A 20442-nucleotide genomic window follows, 5' to 3' on the forward strand; every position below is an offset into this window, starting at 1 on the left:
ATAGTGGGTCCCTACACTACTGGGTGTGGTGCTGCACAGTGACCGCCACAAATGCAACACAGCGTCCACAGGAGGAGCAACCCAGTGGTCCGGCAACTATCTAAGTTAAATATTTGGGGTAAATGATTATCAGGTAGTGGGAGCGTAACTTGAAGCTACTGGATCTTACTGCAAAGTTTGTAACTAGGCCGCACACCTACTTTGCCCTATTATACCTGCGTCATCTTATGACGTGAAGTGGCATTTAGTTCCCCCTGACTATGGCCGTGTGAGATGACATTTTTCTGAATTTTTATGTCATTGAAAAAACCCAGTAGTCAGCCTTTTATACAGGTAAATAAAGACTTTAAGCTTATCATCGTTTAAAGGGAGTCTGTCACCAAAATTCAGCGTATCAACCCAGCTCCGCAGATAGTTTAGGGTCACGTGAACCTATCTATATCTGCAGTGCTCCTTTGATATCCTGTGATCTGGTGACAAACTCCCTTTAAGTGTCACTCCAAGCAGGACAAGCCACAACTTGTTGAGACTTGAGTTGAGACCTCTTGTTGATCAGTCATTTCAAGCTTTCTCCATCTTGTAGGGCTGGAATTAACAATACATTATTGCTTAGGCCCCAATGAAGATTCGCTACCTATAGGATCATTGTTCTTCATTGCTGAACTGGTGGGTGGCTACAAGGATGAAATATTATGTACTGCATAAAAGTATGAAATCACAGGACCCAGGAAGAAAAGATATAATAATGTATTGAGCGGACTATGTCATACACCAGTGAGTCCTGGTGAACATGTAGGTCAGCTGCTCAGACCCTCACAGGTCATGGCAATCACTATATTACAATCAATCAGAATGTACTTAATGGGGTATCGGCCCCCAGGTAAGAAGTTAACCTTCCCGTAATCCGTTAAAATAGGACAAGGTATATTTTGTAGCTAGTGATTTGCAGATCTATCCAGGAATAAATAGTTTGATTCCTACATACACATTGGATTGGCCAAGTGTGCATGCGTTAGTGATGAGGATAGGGTAGTAGGCTGCTGTCAGACAAAAGGATTGGGCATAGAAAATCAACATGCCCTGTCGTTCTTTCCCCCCAACATCATCTGTCGGGGAAGAGTTGGCCCACTCTCATACACATAGTTGGCTGGTCCTGTTGATATTGGCTCCGGTGCAGAGGTTGTCATCCAGCTCTTCTACAGACCTGAATGGCACATCTGTCTAGTCATGCATCCCTGTGGGGAGCAGTAGATGTATTGCTGTATATCTATGGGGTGATGACCCCCCGTTATAATGGGGGCCTTACTTGTCAACAAGCCTTTTTAGAAACAGATGTAACTAAGAAACTGCTGAATATAATATGAAGCCTTTACACTAGAGTACAACACAAGGACTTTTATTCATAGGGGATTTTTAATTATAATTCCAGCTGAAATAATTAATGAGCTTTTTTTTTTTTTAATGTCTGTTTACTGTTAATTAAAGCCCAGGAAAAATAAGCTGTGACCTTAGCAGGTCTGTCACCAGCCTGACGCCTTTCTATAGTGCGCATTAGATTCTCTAATTGTTCTATTTTATGGGCTGTAATTGCACCCGCCATGCGCCCCCCCCCCCCATCTTATCTTATAGGTACCCTGATGTAAAGAGAGCCGTGTGGTGACATGCCTGTCATCAGCTTGGATAATCCTTCATATAACAACTTCCCTGCGTTAATTGGGAACCATTGCATTATATTTAAGGAAACCCAAATCTGCTATTGTCTATTGCTTATTAATATCATATGTAGCCTATGTTTATTTCCTGCATATGGTTCCTGATGGGAAGTGATCTCAAGCGCAGCACAGTAAATGTCATTTCCAGCCTTCCTGTCTAGCAAATTAACTATTTTGTCAACATTTAACTTGTCGTTTCACTTCCCTTTTCTCTGTTTGATCCGGTATAATTAACTCGAGCAATTATATTTATCTGCCTAAAACAACAAATACATAATTGCTAGTTGGAGCACTTCATATATCCAGACTAAATGTGTACAGACCTGCCGCATGAGGGTATATTATACGCGTCCTCCTGTGCTGCTCGTGTTATTGGATATTACTACACTAATACTAAATGCATGTGTAGTTTATGGCAAGGGCCATGACCAAAAGTGATGTACGGATGGCTAGAGTTACATCTGAGATATAGAATCGTAAAGGAAGTTTTTCCAAAGTAGTCGCGTCTGCCAGCGTGTTATAGAGCAGGGGCAGCCGAGCAGATTGATATATAATATCCTGGGAAAATATTCACTATAACTTATTTTTATAAAAATCTCTTCTTGTCTGGCCTAAGGGTCCATTAACACGAAGATGGAAAATGGTGTGGAATTTCAGCGCTGAAAAAAAGCCTCCCGTTGACGTCAAAGAGTTCCTTTTTCTGCTAGCATTCCACACCAAATTCCTCACCATTTTCCTCCGTGTGAGTGGACCCTTAGGAGTCCAGTGGGTGGTCCTAGACAATGACTGACAGCTATGAATGGACACTCCTATACTGAAGGCTGTTAAGATAAGATAATCCTATAATAGTCCCACAATGGGGAAATTTCAGTGATACAGTTTCATAGATGGTACAATAGTATATAACAAGAGAGAAACACATACAAGCTCATGGCAGATAGAGAAATACTAGGAATCAGAGCAACTAAAAAAGAAAGAAACACAGACACACTGCAGGATCATTTAGTTCTCTGTGTGAAGTGATGTTAATAATACAGCCGAATGTGGTTGGAGGACATGAGGAGGGGGGTCACAGCATGTAGATATAACAGGCCAAAAACGTTAATCACTATTATACCGCTTTACTCCTAAAACCAGAATCGGCAGAGGTTTCAGTTAATACCTCCAAGTTCTACAGAGTTGTAATATCGCACCCAAGTATACAGGATACTGCTGTACTTCTGTATCAGGCTATGCCCCATCATGTACTATATTACATAGAACAAAAGGTCCCATTTCCATAGGGAAAATGTATGTAATGGTGGTAGATCAAATTTTTAAAAAATATTTTACCTATGGTGATTTTTTTTTTGTGCTGCATATTTCTTTCTCTGTATGAACATGTAATTTTATTTTATATATATATATATATATATATATATATATATATATATATGTGATTTTTTTTTTACCATAGCTGCTAGACTAATAGGAATAAGGCCTCATACACACAACATACTTGTGTAAATTTGTAGAGAAATTTCTCCGACCTTAGGCACCAGGAAGCCATAAAATAACTCAGTTGTCACCACCCTAGTATACCAGGAGAGCTACCTGCTGCAGCGGGCAAGGTAAACATCTTGCCTACGACCTCTCCTTCCCAGATTTGTGCATGGCCTCCAAGAGCAACTCTAGTTGGAGAGGAGCCAGTTACCCTTTGCAGACCATGCTTGAATTTGGCGTAAACCTAAGAAGGTGAGGATGTACCAAAATTTTTGCCCTGCCTGGGGAAGCATATATAGTTATGCAGTTATATGAGGGTGCGTTCACACGATGTAACGTGGAGCGCAATCTGGCATGTATACACGTGCCGGCAGATGACGCGCTCAAAATGCTCCCATTCATTTCAATGGGAGTTAGGAGCGTATACACGGTACTGAGCTTTCTTTTATGGTTTGTACACCCAGAGAAATTGCTCTAAAAAATGTTCCGTGTGTGTGAGGCCTTATTCCCATTAACATTGTATGACTAGCGACTCTGGGGAAAAAAATATCTAAAATTGCAGTAGCAAAAACACCCTAGGAGAAGGCTAAAAAAAAAATCAGATGTTCCACATTTACATACATTTTCCCCTCAGTCAAGTGAAATGAATGTATCCCCATAATGCATGTACGGAGACGGGCAATTCAGATCAACAGTTGTACAATATCTGGGAGAACGAGACTGTTTAAGATCTAGCTTCATTTTCCTAATAAGTCTCCTTGCTATTCTAGTGAGTGCATTTTGATAACTGCTGTGTCTAATTTGTACCAATTACTGTCAGTCCTCACCAAGTCTGTTCATTCCGCACTGGTTCAGGGGAAAAGAAGGAAAGCACGACTCCTGCACATAATTGTATTCACATCATATTTCATACTGATTATGTATTGATGACATTGATTCATTTACTCTTTACAGCTCCACTTGCATGGGTAGTAAATCTTATTGACCACATATGAATTTTAATTTCAAATTGGTGATAGATTTTTCCATCAGCTCTGATAGCGTATTTGACTTTTTCATCATTAACCCAGGCAATCACGCTGCACTGAGTTATTGCAGTGAAACAAAAAATGCATACTTCAGTTGCTGCTACTATATGGATTTGCAATAGAAACTTCATTAATGTGCTGAGAATTAAAGAAAATGCTTTTATTCTCTGCTCTGCATTGCCGAGTAAAATAATAACTCTGGATTTTGTAAAACATTCCCTGCAGAGGGAGCAGTATTTTAATACATATGTATCATTTATAGAATTATTCACCCAATATCAGAGCGCCATTTCCCAAAAGCAATTTCCTACTATATAGGATTACATTAAACACAGCCTAATGGATTTATTACTCCTTTTTATTTGTGCGCCAAATAACTTTTCCAGGAAATAAATAGGCAGAGAAATGACAAAGAAAAAAAAAAAAGCGGAGGTGGGGGGGTAGAGGGTTAAATCTTGGCAAATGTGCACTCTCTTTATTGTCTACGTGTTGCGAGATAAATGTTGTTGACCGGGAATGATTTAATATCGGGTGAACATAAAAATCTTTAAATTTGTAGACAATTGAAAGTGAAATAGAAATAATTTGCAGAGATTTAATGAAAGATAGTTACATACTTACATATTAGATGAGATTGGATGAAGACATCAGTCCATCAAGTCCAACCTATTTCCCTACAGTGTTTATCCAGGGGAAGGCAAAAAAAACCCCATGAAGCTTATGCCAATTGCCCATTACAGGGGAAAAAAATTCCTTCACGTGTTTGTACATTGTGATCAGATCTCCCCAAACCCCAAATTTGTTCTCCAATTCACCAATTTCCCGAATTATTTTGGTCGCTCTTCTCTGCACTCTCTAGATCAGCTATGTCCTTTATGTACAAAGCTGTGCACAATAATGTGAGGTCGTACTATTGGTTTGTATAGAGCCATAGTTATATTCTTGACTATGCCTTCATGGATGCATCCCAGGATTTGATTTTGCCAGCAATCCTCTCAATTTTCTTATTGTTACTAGGTATTCAGACAGGGACACTACATGCATTTGAAGATACCCCATCTGCAACAAGATAATCATGGCTTGGTTTCTGACAAGTGCCAGATCATGTAGGGGACTGTAGGGTTGTGGGTTGGACTTGATGGACTGATGTCTTCATCCAACCTCATCTACTATGTATCTATGGAACTATGGTCTTATCCATTGGCAACATTTCTTAAATGGCCATACCAGATTCTAGATGTGGTTTAGGGGCCTGCAGTCAGTATAATGTGTATCAGGCTATAGTTGGCCGACATCTGCTCCCTGCCATTAAAAGTATTTTGTAATAATGTTTAGAGATACATTTAACATATTATGGTGCAGGTCTGGTGTAAAAGTTCCCATACACATGAGATCAAAGTTGGCCTGAACCCATTGAGTTTGGCAGGTCCAGACAGCTCTCCTATGGATATCTAATATCTTGACTTTTCAAGGGAAAACAGGATTGGGCATGTTGAATTTCAATATGCTCGAACAGGATAAAAGCTGTCTCCAGCGGTGACTTAATACTCCACCGTTTGAGAATATGAGTGTGCATGTGTATGAGTTTGGAAAGAAGGAATTGGAGGAGTAGCTGTTGACTGAGCCGTCATTCGACAGCTATTACATACTTTATGATTTGATTGAAATCAAGGCCGTTTACATGCTGATCACTGAAGCTGTGATTGCATATTGCAATTATAGCATAGAAAGGGGATCAAAGCTACTTCCTGCTACATGGGCATTTACGAATATATAGAAGCTAAACCTTCATCCCGTACGAGCTGCCAACACAAAACTACAAAGACACTAAGTAAGACCTGAATTTATGGCCGCACATACTATTAACTGCTTCCAAAGCCTAACTAAAACACAGCAACAATTAGACTGAATTCACATCTGTGTCGGAGGCTCCATTAGAAGCCCCAGTTGCAGAATCCGATTAAAAACAGCAGATTGTAGCTATCCATCGCTTTATTTCTGCTGTTTGGTTTCTACAATGCAACAGAGCAATGGAAGCCAGGTACTAGTGTGAACGTAGCCTTAGATTTGTAGTGTATTTAACCAAATACACTGTAGTCCCGTCACTTTCCAGGTTGCTTTTCCACCATATAATAGAAGACATTGGCTGTAGAAGTCTTTGTCACTTGTAGATGATCTGCTATACAATTCTGTTTTGACTTTGTACCCTTATGTACAAATTTTAGTATTCCTCCACCTAAAAGAGGACCTTTCATGTCCTCTAACACCGGCAGTGTTATATTCCTCTAGAAAGCAGACAGTGTGTTGAATTTGCCAGCATGTGCCCGTTGACGGAGATATCGCCGTTTTGGCAGCAATTTCCTTCCACTGTCAGAAAGGCAGGTCTTACAACTCGACGACGTCACTGACAGTACAAGGCTATGGAAGAGTACTGTCAAGAGGGACAGAGGACATGATGGGTCCTCTTTAACAAATGAACAGCTTGAGGATCAGTTTGCATATGTGCATTGAATTTTCTTTTACTGTTAGGTTACATTCATACCAGCGCCGGAGACTCGATTGCATTGTGCGCCTGAAATCGGACGATGAAAAAGTCCTGTGCAAAGGACTTTAAAACAATGACCTCACACCAAACTCCATAATAGTCAATGAGTTTTGCTGGTCTTTTTTTGGGCCTGTTCACATGGAGTAAACACGCGTGTATTTTGGCAAAATAAACATGTAAAAATAAGACTCCCATTGACTTCAATGACATTTTACACGTGTATTTTGATGTGTATTTTGAAGTGTATTTTTTACGGTTTATTTTACACGTGTAAAAAAATGTCATTGGGGTCAATGGGAGTCTTATTTTTACATGTGTATTTTGCCAAAATACACGCACATGTAGGGAGCCTTCACATGGAGTAAATGCGTGTGTATTTTTGCAAAATACACATGTAAAAATAAGACTCCCATTGACTTCAATGACATTTTACAGGCGTCTTTTTACAGGCGTATTTTTACACGTGTAAAAAATATCATTGAAGTCAATGGGAGTCTTATTTTTACACGTGTATTTTGCAAAAATACACGCGCATTTACTCCGTGTGAACGGGCAGTATAACTGCTATTACAGAGGTCCGCATGTCTGTTATTCTGGTTCTCTTGACAGACCAGAACAACAGAAAGATTATACTTGTGTGAAGCTAGTGTTCAATATAGGAGGACAATAATAAAATTATTGATGAATCCTATTAAAGGGGTTATCCAGGATTAGAAAACATCATTGCTTTCGTTAGGAAAGTGCTCTATGTCCTCTTCTTAGACCTTATGCACATGACCAAGGGTGCAGGCCGAGGCTCTTTCGATGCTCGGTTCCTTTCCAATATTACATAGGACATATGCTACAACCAAGCATTGGAACAGAAGTTGGAAGAGCCCTGGGGTGTACATGAGGTCTCAGGCAGTGATATCCTGTCTGTTAGTCACATGACCATGCTGCAGTTCAGCCAATCATTTGAATGCAACTGGCAGCAGCATAGTCATATGACCAACAAAGGTGATGTCACTACCTGGAATAAGGAATTCTGGGGAATATGCAAATCTGTTTTCCAGGATGTAATTAGAAAAATTAGGACAGCCCCCTTAAACATCAGCCATGACATTTGCATTGTTTTCCTAATTACATCCTGGAAAACAGATTTGCATATTTCCCAGAATCCCCAAGTGGAGCGAAAATGGCTTGTAAGTCTCCTGCAAAAGCACTCTCCGTAAGGAGTTTTCTTAGTCCCTAAACCTGGAAAGAGGAAGTGTAACTCTTTCTGAACAAAGCAGCCATGTTTTCTCCTCCTGGATAACCCCTTTAACTTATAGTATGAGTTTTTCAGTTTCAATCATCTCCACATATAACCGGACGGATCAACAGATGACTTTAGTCTTAGACCATACTAGTTGAGTAAATACAGTGCTAACCAAATAAAACCGTTCAATGTAGTTTAGACCGTAACTTAATCTTGGAACATTTCTTCATAATTTTCTTCTAAAACTTTAAATAAATGTCAAATTATCCCGATGAAAATATTTTCTATAAATGAGAATTGAAAAGCAAAGCACCTATAGAAAAGGTCAAACAAATACCAGCTTATAATTGAATGATTCTACAGCTTAATGTCAAAATATACAAGTAGGATTAAAAAAATAAAAAAATAAAATAAAATTCTAATTTAATAAAATTTTATAAAATGAGTAGATTTATTATTTATTGTTTTTGTTCAGGCCACCATCCTACACACTTGAAAAAAAAAATTAAAAAACACTACGAAATTTTTTTTTTTTGTAAGATTCTGTGCAGGTCCTGGAGTTTGTAATTTAGTTTCGGGTTTGTAATTCCAGGCCTAGCCGCTCTAGCATGTAGTTGCCCCTCAGTATTTACTTACTTGTTAATTAAGTTCTTTGTTCCGTTGTGTTTGGCAAGGGGGTGGGAGAGCATGGCCAGGCAAGCAAACTCACCTGTACAATCAATCAGCATATACGGTATTATGTTATCTATTCTGGCCTCTTTTAAACCAAGGTCTGCGCTATTCACTTTATTGGTTATTAAAAAAATCTTCTAGTTTACATATCACTCAACAATTCCCTGGTTGTTATATAATTGGAGTTGTCTGTGTCCATAGTAGAGGACATTTGATGCTCATTTATTAAATATGCTCACTGGCTGCTCTCTAATCTCTTTGTTCTGGACAGCCAAATTACCTTTCTCACACTGAGCTTCAACTCTTGGGAATTGAACCTCTACTCCCGCACCACTTTAATTAGCTTGAAAGTATGGTGTTCCTGAAGGAGGGGGGTGGGGATCTTGAACTTATTCAGAGACCTCAAGTTTTTACTTACATGGTGCTCTCCTAGGTTTAGAAGATTATGTTAAAACTGATCGGAATTTATGTGTTCTTAGAATTTCTAGACTTTTTTTTTTTTTTAACCATCAAATTTGTAAGACAACCAAAAAAATTTATAAAGTTAAATTCTTTTCTCCAGGAAAACTTTCATTTTTGTAAAAAATTTATACTGAAAGTTAAAGGGAATGTGTTACTAAAAATGGCGTATTTTTTAAAACTATTTTTAGGTGAATATAATTTTAAAGAATTTTTGTATTTGTTTTTAATTGTCCATGTCACTTTCTAATATATTATAAAAACTCAAAATCCTTAAGTGTTCACCGTGGCCACTAAGCCTAATAGTAGACTGTAGGGATTTTCATTGCAGCAGTCACCTCCTTTACATCTTAAACAGGTGTCAGGGAAACAAGACAGACAGGGTCACAATAGAAGTTCACACCTCTGCAGATTACACCCATATTGACCAATCATAATATCCACTACTGACATATATCTAATGCCTGGTTCACATCTGTGTTTGGTAATTGTCACGGGATGGTTAGAGTCTATACTATAGGCCATGTGTAATATATATTTGGTGTGGAATGTATTCTCTAACCTGTTGTATACATCAATGTGTAGTTGGCTGATTGGGGTCTAGTGTGTTAGCACATTGTATGCAAATCCCTCTAACTAGTGAGGACCAGTGAGGACAATGGGTGGAGATAATCTGATTGTGTCCCCAAGAAGATGTTGGATGGTGCAGTGTCCATAGTAGACAGGGAGTCTGCTCTCCTTGGTATAGGTGAGGGGGGAAGGATCTGTGACTCAGCCCTTCCCACCCACAGATATAGGATGTAACAGTCTTAGTATATAGTTGTAGTGAGCAGTTAGTATGGGTTAGCCGGCCTGTGCACAGCTCTGCAGAGAGCCAGGATTTAGTTACAGGACCAAGGAACCAAAGCTATTATTGGATTGTGACTTCCGTGGACTTATTGTTGTTACGGTTGATGTGACTGCCGCCGGCTACTAACTTTGTGGATTACAATAAATTGCTTTTGTCTCCCGACCTCTTGCGTCCATGTTGATTCAAGATATCCTCCGGAGGAAGGACGTATACCTTCGCTCCGTGACAGTAATCCATTTGGGGAGTCGGCATGGGGACCTCCCGAATGGAATACTGAACACATTTGCAAACGGTGAGCTGTGAAAGTAAACGGACCCCATAAACTATAATGGGGTCCGTGTGCTTTCTGCACAATCTCATAGAAATGGAACGTCACACTTGTAGTTGTGCCAAAGAACAACGATTTATTGGTGTAGAGTAAAACGTTTTTCGATATTTCATATATCTTCTTCAGACTCTACATATAGAACAAAAATAAATAGAACACAAACAACATGCATTCGCATTATTTCATGCACAAGAATAAATTTAAATAAAGTAAATAAGAGCTCTTATTTACTTTATTTAAATTTATTCTTGTGCATGAAATAATGCGAATGCATGTTGTTTGTGTTCTATTTATTTTTGTTCTATATGTAGAGTCTGAAGAAGATATATGAAATATCGAAAAACGTTTTACTCTACACCAATAAATCGTTGTTCTTTGGCACAACTACAAGTGTGACGTTCCATTTCTATGATATTTGGGGTTGGGACCCTACGTCTACACCCACCCATTATTTGGGCCTTGCATCCCTCAAACACGTTCTGCACAATCTCCGCACGAGTCACGCAGACATGAAAGTAGATCACAAAATACTTTTCTGTCCACATCTTACATGCGGAAAGCATACGGACCCCATTATAGTCTATGAGGTCTGTGTGCTTTCACTGTTCACCGCTTGTCAATGCATTCGGTAATCCGTTTGGGTGGGGTCCCCATGTGGACTCCCCTGAACAGATTACCGACGCAGATGTGAACGAGGCCTTACAGAGAAGAAGTAGCTGAAGAGATTCATATATAGGTTTGTCGTAGATGGTGAAGTATTTTTATTCACTTAACGCTAAGGCCCCACGTTGTGGAAACGCAGCTTTTTTGTAGCAGATTTTGTTGCGTTTTTTTGAGCCAAAGCCAAGAATGGCTACACAATGAATGGGGAAATATATAGGAAGTTCTTACACTTGTACCTTCGGCTCAATCCACTCCGTAACAAAATCTGCAACAAAAAAAGCTGTGTTTCCACAATGTGGGGCCTTAGCCTAAATCTCCGCTCTTTATGTCTTGAGAATTCAAGTAGCAGACCTATCAGTGATTGACAGCCTCCACCCTGAGATTGTTGTCAGTCACTGATAGAACCGCCTCCTTGACGTCTCCAAATATCAGTGGACAAATAACAGGTTAATCTAAATCTTTTCCCACAAACCTATAACTCAATCTGATCGTCTCCTCCTGCTCTATAACATACTGCCTGTCACAGATTCCCTTTAAGTCCCGGTCCTTCCAAGGCACCAAAATCAAAGTTATAAAAAAAGTTGTGTGATGCTTCATAGCATGCCATATCACACCTATATTGTCAACGGACACACAATACAGTACTAGTACTATGTTTGGGTCCACAATATGGACCTGATGTTCTGTGCTGACCTAAAGGGTCAACACACAGATCTAAAAGCCAATGATTGTTGTGTTGCACGATTATTTTATCTTTACTTTATGTTCGACTAATCATTTTTTCTTTTTCTTTTTAGGTTTGTTAAAAGGTCAGAATAAAACAGAATGCGTGCCTTCATCTCAAGTTCTGTTCATCGCAGATGGATCCCATATGTCTCCAGTAGACAAGTCACCTTTGTAGCTAGCATCAGTGCCAGCTTCATGCCATTGCACCTTTTTTCTCTTCTTGGTTGCCCTTCCCACATTTATTGGTGTATGAAAATGACTGAAGACACATATTAAGGATTCCATGAACCTGGGCTAATTGGGAGACTCTTGGAAAAATCAAAAAAGAGCAGTTGACCAGAGGACTTCTAGACGAGGGTGAACATGACTGATAAAATCTTACAAGATACGTTCAGAAACTGCTTGCTACCCTCCTTACCGATTAGCAGGGCACTGGCCAGAGTTTGCACCCTTTCCCTCGACAACTCTACTCACTCTTTGTCTCTTTTACGTGCTGTGAGGAGGAATGTTCCGATCAAAGTGAACATAAGATAAAGGGGAGTTGTAGCTTTTGTGGTACTTTATCACAAACACTTTTATTGTATCTCTCTGTAAAATACAATGTACGTATGCATGTATGTGTTATTTTATTTTTTTTTTATTTTTGAATTTTTGTTTGTCCTATTGTTGCTGCTTCCCATGGCAAAAGGGAAGGGGCGGGGAAAGAATCTGCTATTGTGTAGAAATTTTCACCTACTTGCTGATTGAAGAAAAAACTTTTATTTGTGATATTTTCAGAGACTTGCTCTAGTATGGTGTATTTAAGTAATAAAAGATTAAAATGCTATAGTTAAATTGAGTTTTACATTTTATACTGGACACACACTGACCGTGCTGTAGCTTTTCTTTGTACAGAAAGGGTCACCAAAAGGGTATATAATATGTCCATTGTCAGGGGCTGGGGTTGCTACGTGGGGTGGCATAGACACAAAAGTCCAGATTCTTTAGTCCAAAACAAAGGTAGAGTTTTATTTTCACTCAAAAAGGTAGTGCAGCAACAAAAGGAGACAATACAAAAATAAATACCTGCCCGGCTAGGCGCTAACTAAACATAGAATAGGTTACCTCACCTAGAATAACAGCAATCCAAAATCCAGTAGAATAATTGAGGACACAGCTCCAAAAATATGACCTCTCTGTTGGCTCTCCAGCCAAGCTCTGCCCAAAGTCTGCTGCTGGAGCTGACTTCTTAAGCTCCCTTGATGAGCAGACTCTCTGCAGCCGAGTCGCTGCCAGAACATCCCCAAAGTGTGGACTGGAGGGGGGTGGAATGACAGGTCCCACTACCAACCTACCTGCCATTCCTAAAAATCCAGCCCAATACTGAGCATATACCAAAATGCTCAGCAGACGAAAGTTGTCTGCTGAGAAAATCCCCTCCATTACCTGACCAGCCATCGGCTTACACCATATATAAGGGTACCAAAATCCGCCTGCAAAAAAAAAAAGGCTCCCATTCACTTCAATGGGAGTCGCTTCTTTTGTTTTTCCTGCTAGTGATATTTTTCAGCTAGCGGGGAAAAGAAACAACATGTCATATCTTCCCACCGATTCCGCAGGTGACTCAGCCGTGGTGTGCATGGCGCAAGACTCACTCACGATTAAGCCCATTCATTCGGGCCTAATCAGAAGCAGTATGCTAAGACAAGATGCCGATGCACTACATCGCTATCCCGTTGCAACTAGCCGCGTGGAGAAATCGCATGACGGAAAAGGTTTCTGCTGTGTGAACTAGCCCAAAGAAAAAAATCCGAGTCCGCCAACATTCCGTACAAAAACATGGTGGATTGTTGTTACTGCTAATAAAATAACTTCCATTTTTGTACAGAATTCTGGTGAACTCAACTTTTTTCTTTGCTATGTGAACTTGGTTTGGAGACAGGACGCTGTTATGCTTTCCTCAGTGGGGTTGAGCCGATCTTGAGATTTCAGGATCGATTTTAAAATCCGATTTCCGATCATTTTCCCTGCTGATCCCAATCGCGATTGTGAAATTTGCTCGATCGCCAATTGGGATCCGATCTTTTCTGAACCCGATCGCTCAACCCTATTCCTGAGAAGGTGAATATTCCCATGATACTGGTGCGGCTACAAAAATCTCTTTATTCATACATATATATTACACATATGACCAGGGGCGTAACATGAGGGGGTGCAGAGAGTGCAATCACACTGGGGCCCATAAGCACTGGCATCAGTATTGAGATTGAGCTTCTCCTCTGCTCTGTTAACGTCATTTTGTGATAGTCTTTAAATCACAGCCATAGGGGCAATAGTCTGGAGCCAACATGTCTATGGGAGAGTTTTCTAGGTATGTTCTGTTCAGACAGGCGAAGTAGATAAGCTGTGACATCATCTATTGTCAGTAATAAGTTAGCATTGCATAGAAGGTCATACCTCTACAGATAACACCCATAATATCTGTTTTGTATGTGATGTAAATGAGGTGATTGCTACAATGAAAACCCTAGAGCACTGGCTATTGTCAGTCTATTATTAGGTTTAGTGGCCAGAGGGAACACTGCAGGATATAGTATATACAGCTGATTCCTGTGTATGCTGTAGGTTGAGGCAATCCCTATATGGAGCCTTTGATGTGAGCTTGAAGACCTTAAAGGGGCTGTCCAGGGAGTTAAGGAGTTAAGCTTATCAGACTTCCTCCACCCGTTTCTTTATGCTGGACCCGGGTGTTCCGACTCCTGGGTCATGTGATCGTAATCATGAAACTCCCAGGTCCAGCATGAGGAAACTGCCAAGGAACGTCAGGTAAGTTTAACAAAGTTTGGGTGGTTACAGGCAAACCAATAGTGAAAGGATTGTCTGAGGAGTTAAGGGGGCGTTCACATTTGCGCTTGGTGTCCGTCCGTAGTGAATCTGCCTTAATATCAGAAAAAGAGATTGGGAACGGTTTGTAAATGGTCCGTTTAAACATCCATTCACTTCAATGGGTTTTTAAAGCAATCCACTGGTTTCCATTTGCAGCCTCTCCACTGTGAATCCACTCTTGGATGGCGACCAAAGATGGATTGTGTCCATTCAAAAAAAGCGGATTCACGGCGGAGAGGCTGCAAACGGAAACCAGTGGATTGCTTTAAAAACCCATTGAAGTGAATGGATGTGTTAAACCCAAACAGTTTTTAAACCCAAACCATTCCCAATCTGTTTTTCTGATATTAAGGCGGATTCATAATGGATGGACACCAGGCGCAAATGTGAACGAAGCATAAAGGGGTTGCTCAGTCAAATTTAAACAATACCTTGTAATGGAAGGTGTGTGTGACTTGTTATGTATATTTTTATGCCCTCTCAATTTCATAGATATAATTCTACCTGCAGCTATATTGAAATATTGTTGTTTTATATTCATTAGCAAAGAAACCGGCCCGCTATAGCTCTGATACAGGGCAACAAACCTGCAGCTGGTATAAGTCAAGATAGAAAACTGGAGCTGAACATGATCAGAAACAGAAAACTCTTTCAAGTTCTGCTCGACTTCTGTAATGCTAGGTTCACACTAGCGTTCGGGTCTCCGTTCTGTGGTTTCCGTCTTCTGCATGCAGAAGACGGAAACCTGTCAGAGCGGGTCCGGCCATGAGCGGCGGTGACCGTTTTATGCTCTCCGCCGTGAAATCGTTTTTTTAAAACCGGACACAGAGTACTGCATGTCCGACTCTGTGTCTGATTTTAAAAAAACGGTTTTGCGGCGGAGAGCATAAAACGCTCACCGGCGCTCATGGCCGGACGTCTTTCAATCCCATTCAAATGAATGGGTTTGAAACATGCCGGCAGGTTTCCGTCTCCTGCCTCTGTTTTGTGCAGGAAACGGAAACCTGCATAACGGAGACCGGGTGCAGATGTGAACGAGCCCTGACCTGTAATGGTGACTTCATTCACAAACTGAGCAAAGATCCTGAAAACAATGAGAGATTAAAAAACAAAGTATATTAGAAAGTTGGGTAACTTTCATTCTGCAGTCATCAAACTTTACTCATCAGTATAATTCCTCTCCACTTTCCACCCCGCCATCTTTCCATTGTAGCTGAATTGGTGACGGAGTCCGCAGCAAAATCGAGGAGGCCACTTTTTTTCAGCTTTCTTCTTCACTCCTTGCCTCCAATTGAATACAATGCGGGGCAGATTCGGGATGCAATCCACCTAAACATCAGTGTGAAATTACATTGTGTTTATATAAGTCTTAATTTCAGCTGTTCATCAATCATAGAAAAGTGTAAACTGACAACTGGGTATTTCTGTATATGTTTCTACACGGTGACATTGTCCAGTTTGTGTTGCACATGGTAGACATTTGGAAAAGTGGAATGGTAACACCTAGTTTTTAATTTATTAAAAAATAGTATGACAGAGTTGTAAAGAAATAGGACCCAGAGTTGTTGCCTGTCTTGCAGGCATGAAAGCTTTTGCATAGACCAGTATAAGGAAAACTTCATGTAAAAAGGTTGTTAGTGTTTTTTAAATGGTATCGCCATCTATTCTATGTAAAAGTGGTGATAAGAATATTAACTAAATTAAAGGAAATGTCAAGGGATAAAATAAACTCTCCATGGCCTGTACTACTCAGGAAGAAGTGGCAGTGCCACATATAAATACGTAGTTATAGCAGACCAATATTTCCAATATTTCACGATATTATGTAAGGATTCTATAGTGACCGGGTCCGCTCCAACAGACTGATTCATAGCAATTGTGGTGCCAATATTCACCTGTCCCCCAAGCTTCTTTTAACCTTATTTTAGGATTGTCTTTGTCCATCTATTCCATTATAAGTGAATGTTGGTGCTCATTCAGCAAATATATCTGCACTTGTCAAAGAATCATATAAAGTATTAGACTGAATGTTCTAAGATTTCCAATCCTCACTTTCTTCTCCAGATGTGATTGAAGCCGTACTTACCAACATTCCAAGTAGATCCTTAGGAGATTGGTGCACACAGCAGGTTTTGAAAATTTTTAACCAAGGTTATAACCTCAGTGGTCATGGCCGTGCCCCTGTCTGGCCATCACTTTGCCCTCTTTGGGCCTGGCATTTGCGTGCTTGTCTGGAAGGTCACCGCATTTCAGGAGAGTTATCAATTATGTCCAAACCTTGCGTTGGACAAGTAGTAGATATGTAGGTTTATGTGATAGAGGGAGAGAAGCTGAGCTCTGTGATATGTAGGTTTATATGATAGAGGGAAAGAAGCTGAGTTCTGTGATATATTGGATTATATGATAGAGGGAGAGAAGCTGAATTCTGTGTTATATAGGTTATATGATAGAGAAGAGAAGCTGAGCTCTGTGATATATAGAGTTATATGATAAAGGAGAGAAGCTGAGCTCTGTGATAGGGTTATAGGATAGAAGAGAGAAGCTGAGCTCTGTGATATATAGGGTTATAAGATAGAGGAGAGAAGCTGAGCTCTGTGATATATAGGTTATATGATACAGGAGAGGAGCTGAGCTCTGTGATATATAGGGTTATATGATAGAGGAGAGAAGCTGAGCTTTGTGATATATAGGGTTATATGATAGAGGAGAGAAGCTGAGCTCTGTGACATATAGGTTATATGATAGGGGAGAGAAGCTGAGCTGTGTGATATATAGGGTTATATGATAGGGGAGAGAAGCTGAGCTGTGTGATATATAGGGTTATATGATAGGGGAGAGAAGCTGAGCTCTGTGATATATAGGGTTATATGATATAGGAGAGAAGCTGAGCTCTGTGAAATATAGGATTATATGACAGAGGGGAGAAGCTGAGCTCTGTGATATATAGGGTTATAGGATAGAGGAGAGAAGCTGAACTCTGTGATATATAGGGTTATATGAAAGAGGAGAAAAGCTGAGCTCTGTGATATATAGGGTTATATGATAGAGGAGAGAAGCTGAGCTCTGTGATATGTAGGGTTATATGGTAGAGGAGAGAAGCTGAGCTCTTTGATATATAGTTTTATATGATAGAGGAGGGAAGCTGAGCTCTGTGACATATAAGTTATAAGATAAAGGAGAGAAGCTGAGCTCTGTGATATATAGGGTTATATGACAGAGGAGAGAAGCTGAGCTCTGTGACATATAAGTTATAAGATAAAGGAGAGAAGCTGAGCTCTGTGATATATAGGGTTATAAGATAAAGGAGAGAAGCTGAGCTCTGTGATATATAGGGTTATATGACAGGGGAGAGAAGCTGAGCTCTGTGACATATAAGTTATAAGATAAAGGAGAGAAGCTGAGCTCTGTGATATATAGGGTTATAAGATAAAGGAGAGAAGCTGAGCTCTGTGATATATAGGGTTATAAGATAAAGGAGAGAAGCTGAGCTCTGTGATATATAGGGTTATATGACAGAGGAGAGAAGCTGAGCTCTGTGACATATAAGTTATAAGATAAAGGAGAGAAGCTGAGCTCTGTGATATATAGGGTTATAAGATAAAGGAGAGAAGCTGAGCTCTGTGATATATAGGGTTATAAGATAAAGGAGAGAAGCTGAGCTCTGTGATATATAGGGTTATATGATAGAATAGAGAAGCTGAGCTCTGTGATATTTAGCTATATAGAATTTGGAGCAGTATGTCTGAGTAAAAAAAAAAACTGAATCAATCTTGCCAGGACTCCTAGAAGAGACTCTGAGAGTCCTGATTATCCCGACCACACACAATGTTTGACCAATCCTTGACCCTTCCTACCTCTGATAAGATGTTTTAGATAAAGTGTGCACCTGTTTTCCATAGCTGAATGTGACAAAAGTAACAGTTCCCCCATTAGCGTGTCATCCGTAAATAGTCAGTGCCCCATTACAATCCACAAACAGCAAGTGTACCCCAAAAAAGCAAGCTACATTGCATTTGTGCAAACCACAGTGCTGCCTAGTAATCCACATCACTGGCAGAGGACAGACCACATTCAGCAGCAATTTTTGTAGTGCTACTTTGGGCAGTCCATGGTGCCTCCATGACCCACAGTATTTTCCCATAGAAGGAGTGATTCCTATTTTATTTAGCTGCAAGAGACCCTTACAACAAGCCCTGTATCCATAAATGCACTGACATCAACCTTGCATAACCTTGACCTAAAAGTTTGCCAGCCATAAAAGTCACAAAGTCATAATTCCAGATAAATATAATATTTAACCTATCAAACCAAAAATGAAGCTCTGTCCAGCTGACACTTCCCCTGCCGCGGGCTGATAAATCTACGATTAAGCTGCCAGCAGATACCAATAAGTAAATGCCTAGAAACCGGAGGTGTGAGAAACAAAGTGGCACCTGTCCGATAGCACTCTGCCAGTCCGAGGTTATTGTGTAAGCCAAGGCTACTAAGCAACTTCAGATGGATGGTCGTAGAGAGAATATATGAGACGACCATATGCAGGGGACCATGTGTTGGACCTAGAGAGATCATGGCAATACAGGGTGGGCCATAAGTATAGATACAGCCAGGTTGGGTCCTAAGTATGGATACACACAGAGAGGGTAACACATCATGACATAGCAATTGCAGATACCCAGTGGAATTTAGGATTCCATTGATGAAGTTGAATCCAAAATGGCGGCTTTCCATTTGGCCACCATGGGTGTATCCATACGTATGGCCTACCCTGGATGTATCTATACTTATGGCCCACCCTGAGTGTATTTATACTTATGACCCACCCTGTATTGAAGACAAAGATTGCCTAAAACCTTCACACAACAGTCACAGTCAATAGAAATCCGGTCTGACACGATGGCCATGTATTTATATAGCATGATCCTCTTGGATTACACGTTGGTTATTCTATAGCCCTCCCTGTCCTTCGGAGCGAGCATTACAAGTTCATAACCTGGAATAGTATTGGATCGTATGAATTTTTTTATCATTCTTCCCTACTATAATCAAGATAATGGCGGAGGCTAATCATTTTCAGCCGCTTCCGTCTTATACCATCTTATCTGGCACTCCGAGCCTTAGGTCATACACTGTATTCATAAGACTCCAGTTTGCTTACATATATCATATGCTAATTAGCCAAAATTCCAGGGCATTAGTAGGAATCCTGCGCCGTGACTGGTTGAAATCCAGCACCCTGTATGATAGGCGAGGAATGCAAAACATGGCTGCTAACAATTAGTAAGTATCCGAAAAAAGGTATTTAGTGTTGTAAGGGTCGGAGTTCAGATAGCGCTTTAAATGAGCCATTATATCCCTGGGTTCTTAAAGAACTGCTACTCAGTTAATGGGAAGATTTAAAAGCATTTCCTAAATTGCAAACCTATAAGATTACAGATGTCACTCATGTTCATATAATCCACCGGCAGGAGATGAAGGTTTTGCTTTGATGTGCTAAATTGGAGACGGGCTAATGGCACTATTAATATACAATAGTGCATATTTAAGTAGTTAGTAGAATGGTTTTCCTACGTTTTTGTTCCCAACCACAAGCATTTAAAATGTTCAGTCCTATTTAATATAGATTCTGGGCTCCTGAAAGCATGCCGGGCTTAGTACAGCTGATGGCTTGACATAGGATTGTTTGTGAAGAGCTTGCTATGCATTCGACTTCGCTGTTTGACAGATGTCCGCAGCCCTGAGAGGCACACAACTGCGGAGAATAAGCTCAGATAGCTTGGACCCGAGTTTGCCTTTCTTGTTACAGGAGCTTAGGGATAACCTGTGGAGTAGATAATCAAAGCTTTACAAAGGTGATACTTCAGGACGTCGCTCAATA

The 20442-nt window shown here is 40.2% G+C and overlaps 1 protein-coding gene across 1 annotated transcript in view; it reads left to right on the forward strand.

Annotated features, from left to right (window-relative positions):
* Positions 1 to 12530, forward strand: part of LMO4 (LIM domain only 4) — a 35093-nt gene extending 22563 nt beyond the window's left edge. The window contains exon 5 of the mRNA XM_075286586.1: positions 11774 to 12530. Coding sequence (XP_075142687.1) covers positions 11774 to 11782 — 9 coding nt within the window. The 3' untranslated portion in view covers positions 11783 to 12530. The remainder of the gene's footprint in view (positions 1 to 11773) is intronic.
* Positions 12531 to 20442: the final 7912 nt, after the last annotated feature.

The sequence above is a fragment of the Leptodactylus fuscus genome, chromosome 9, assembly GCF_031893055.1.
Source record: "Leptodactylus fuscus isolate aLepFus1 chromosome 9, aLepFus1.hap2, whole genome shotgun sequence".
NCBI lineage: Eukaryota > Metazoa > Chordata > Amphibia > Anura > Leptodactylidae > Leptodactylus > Leptodactylus fuscus.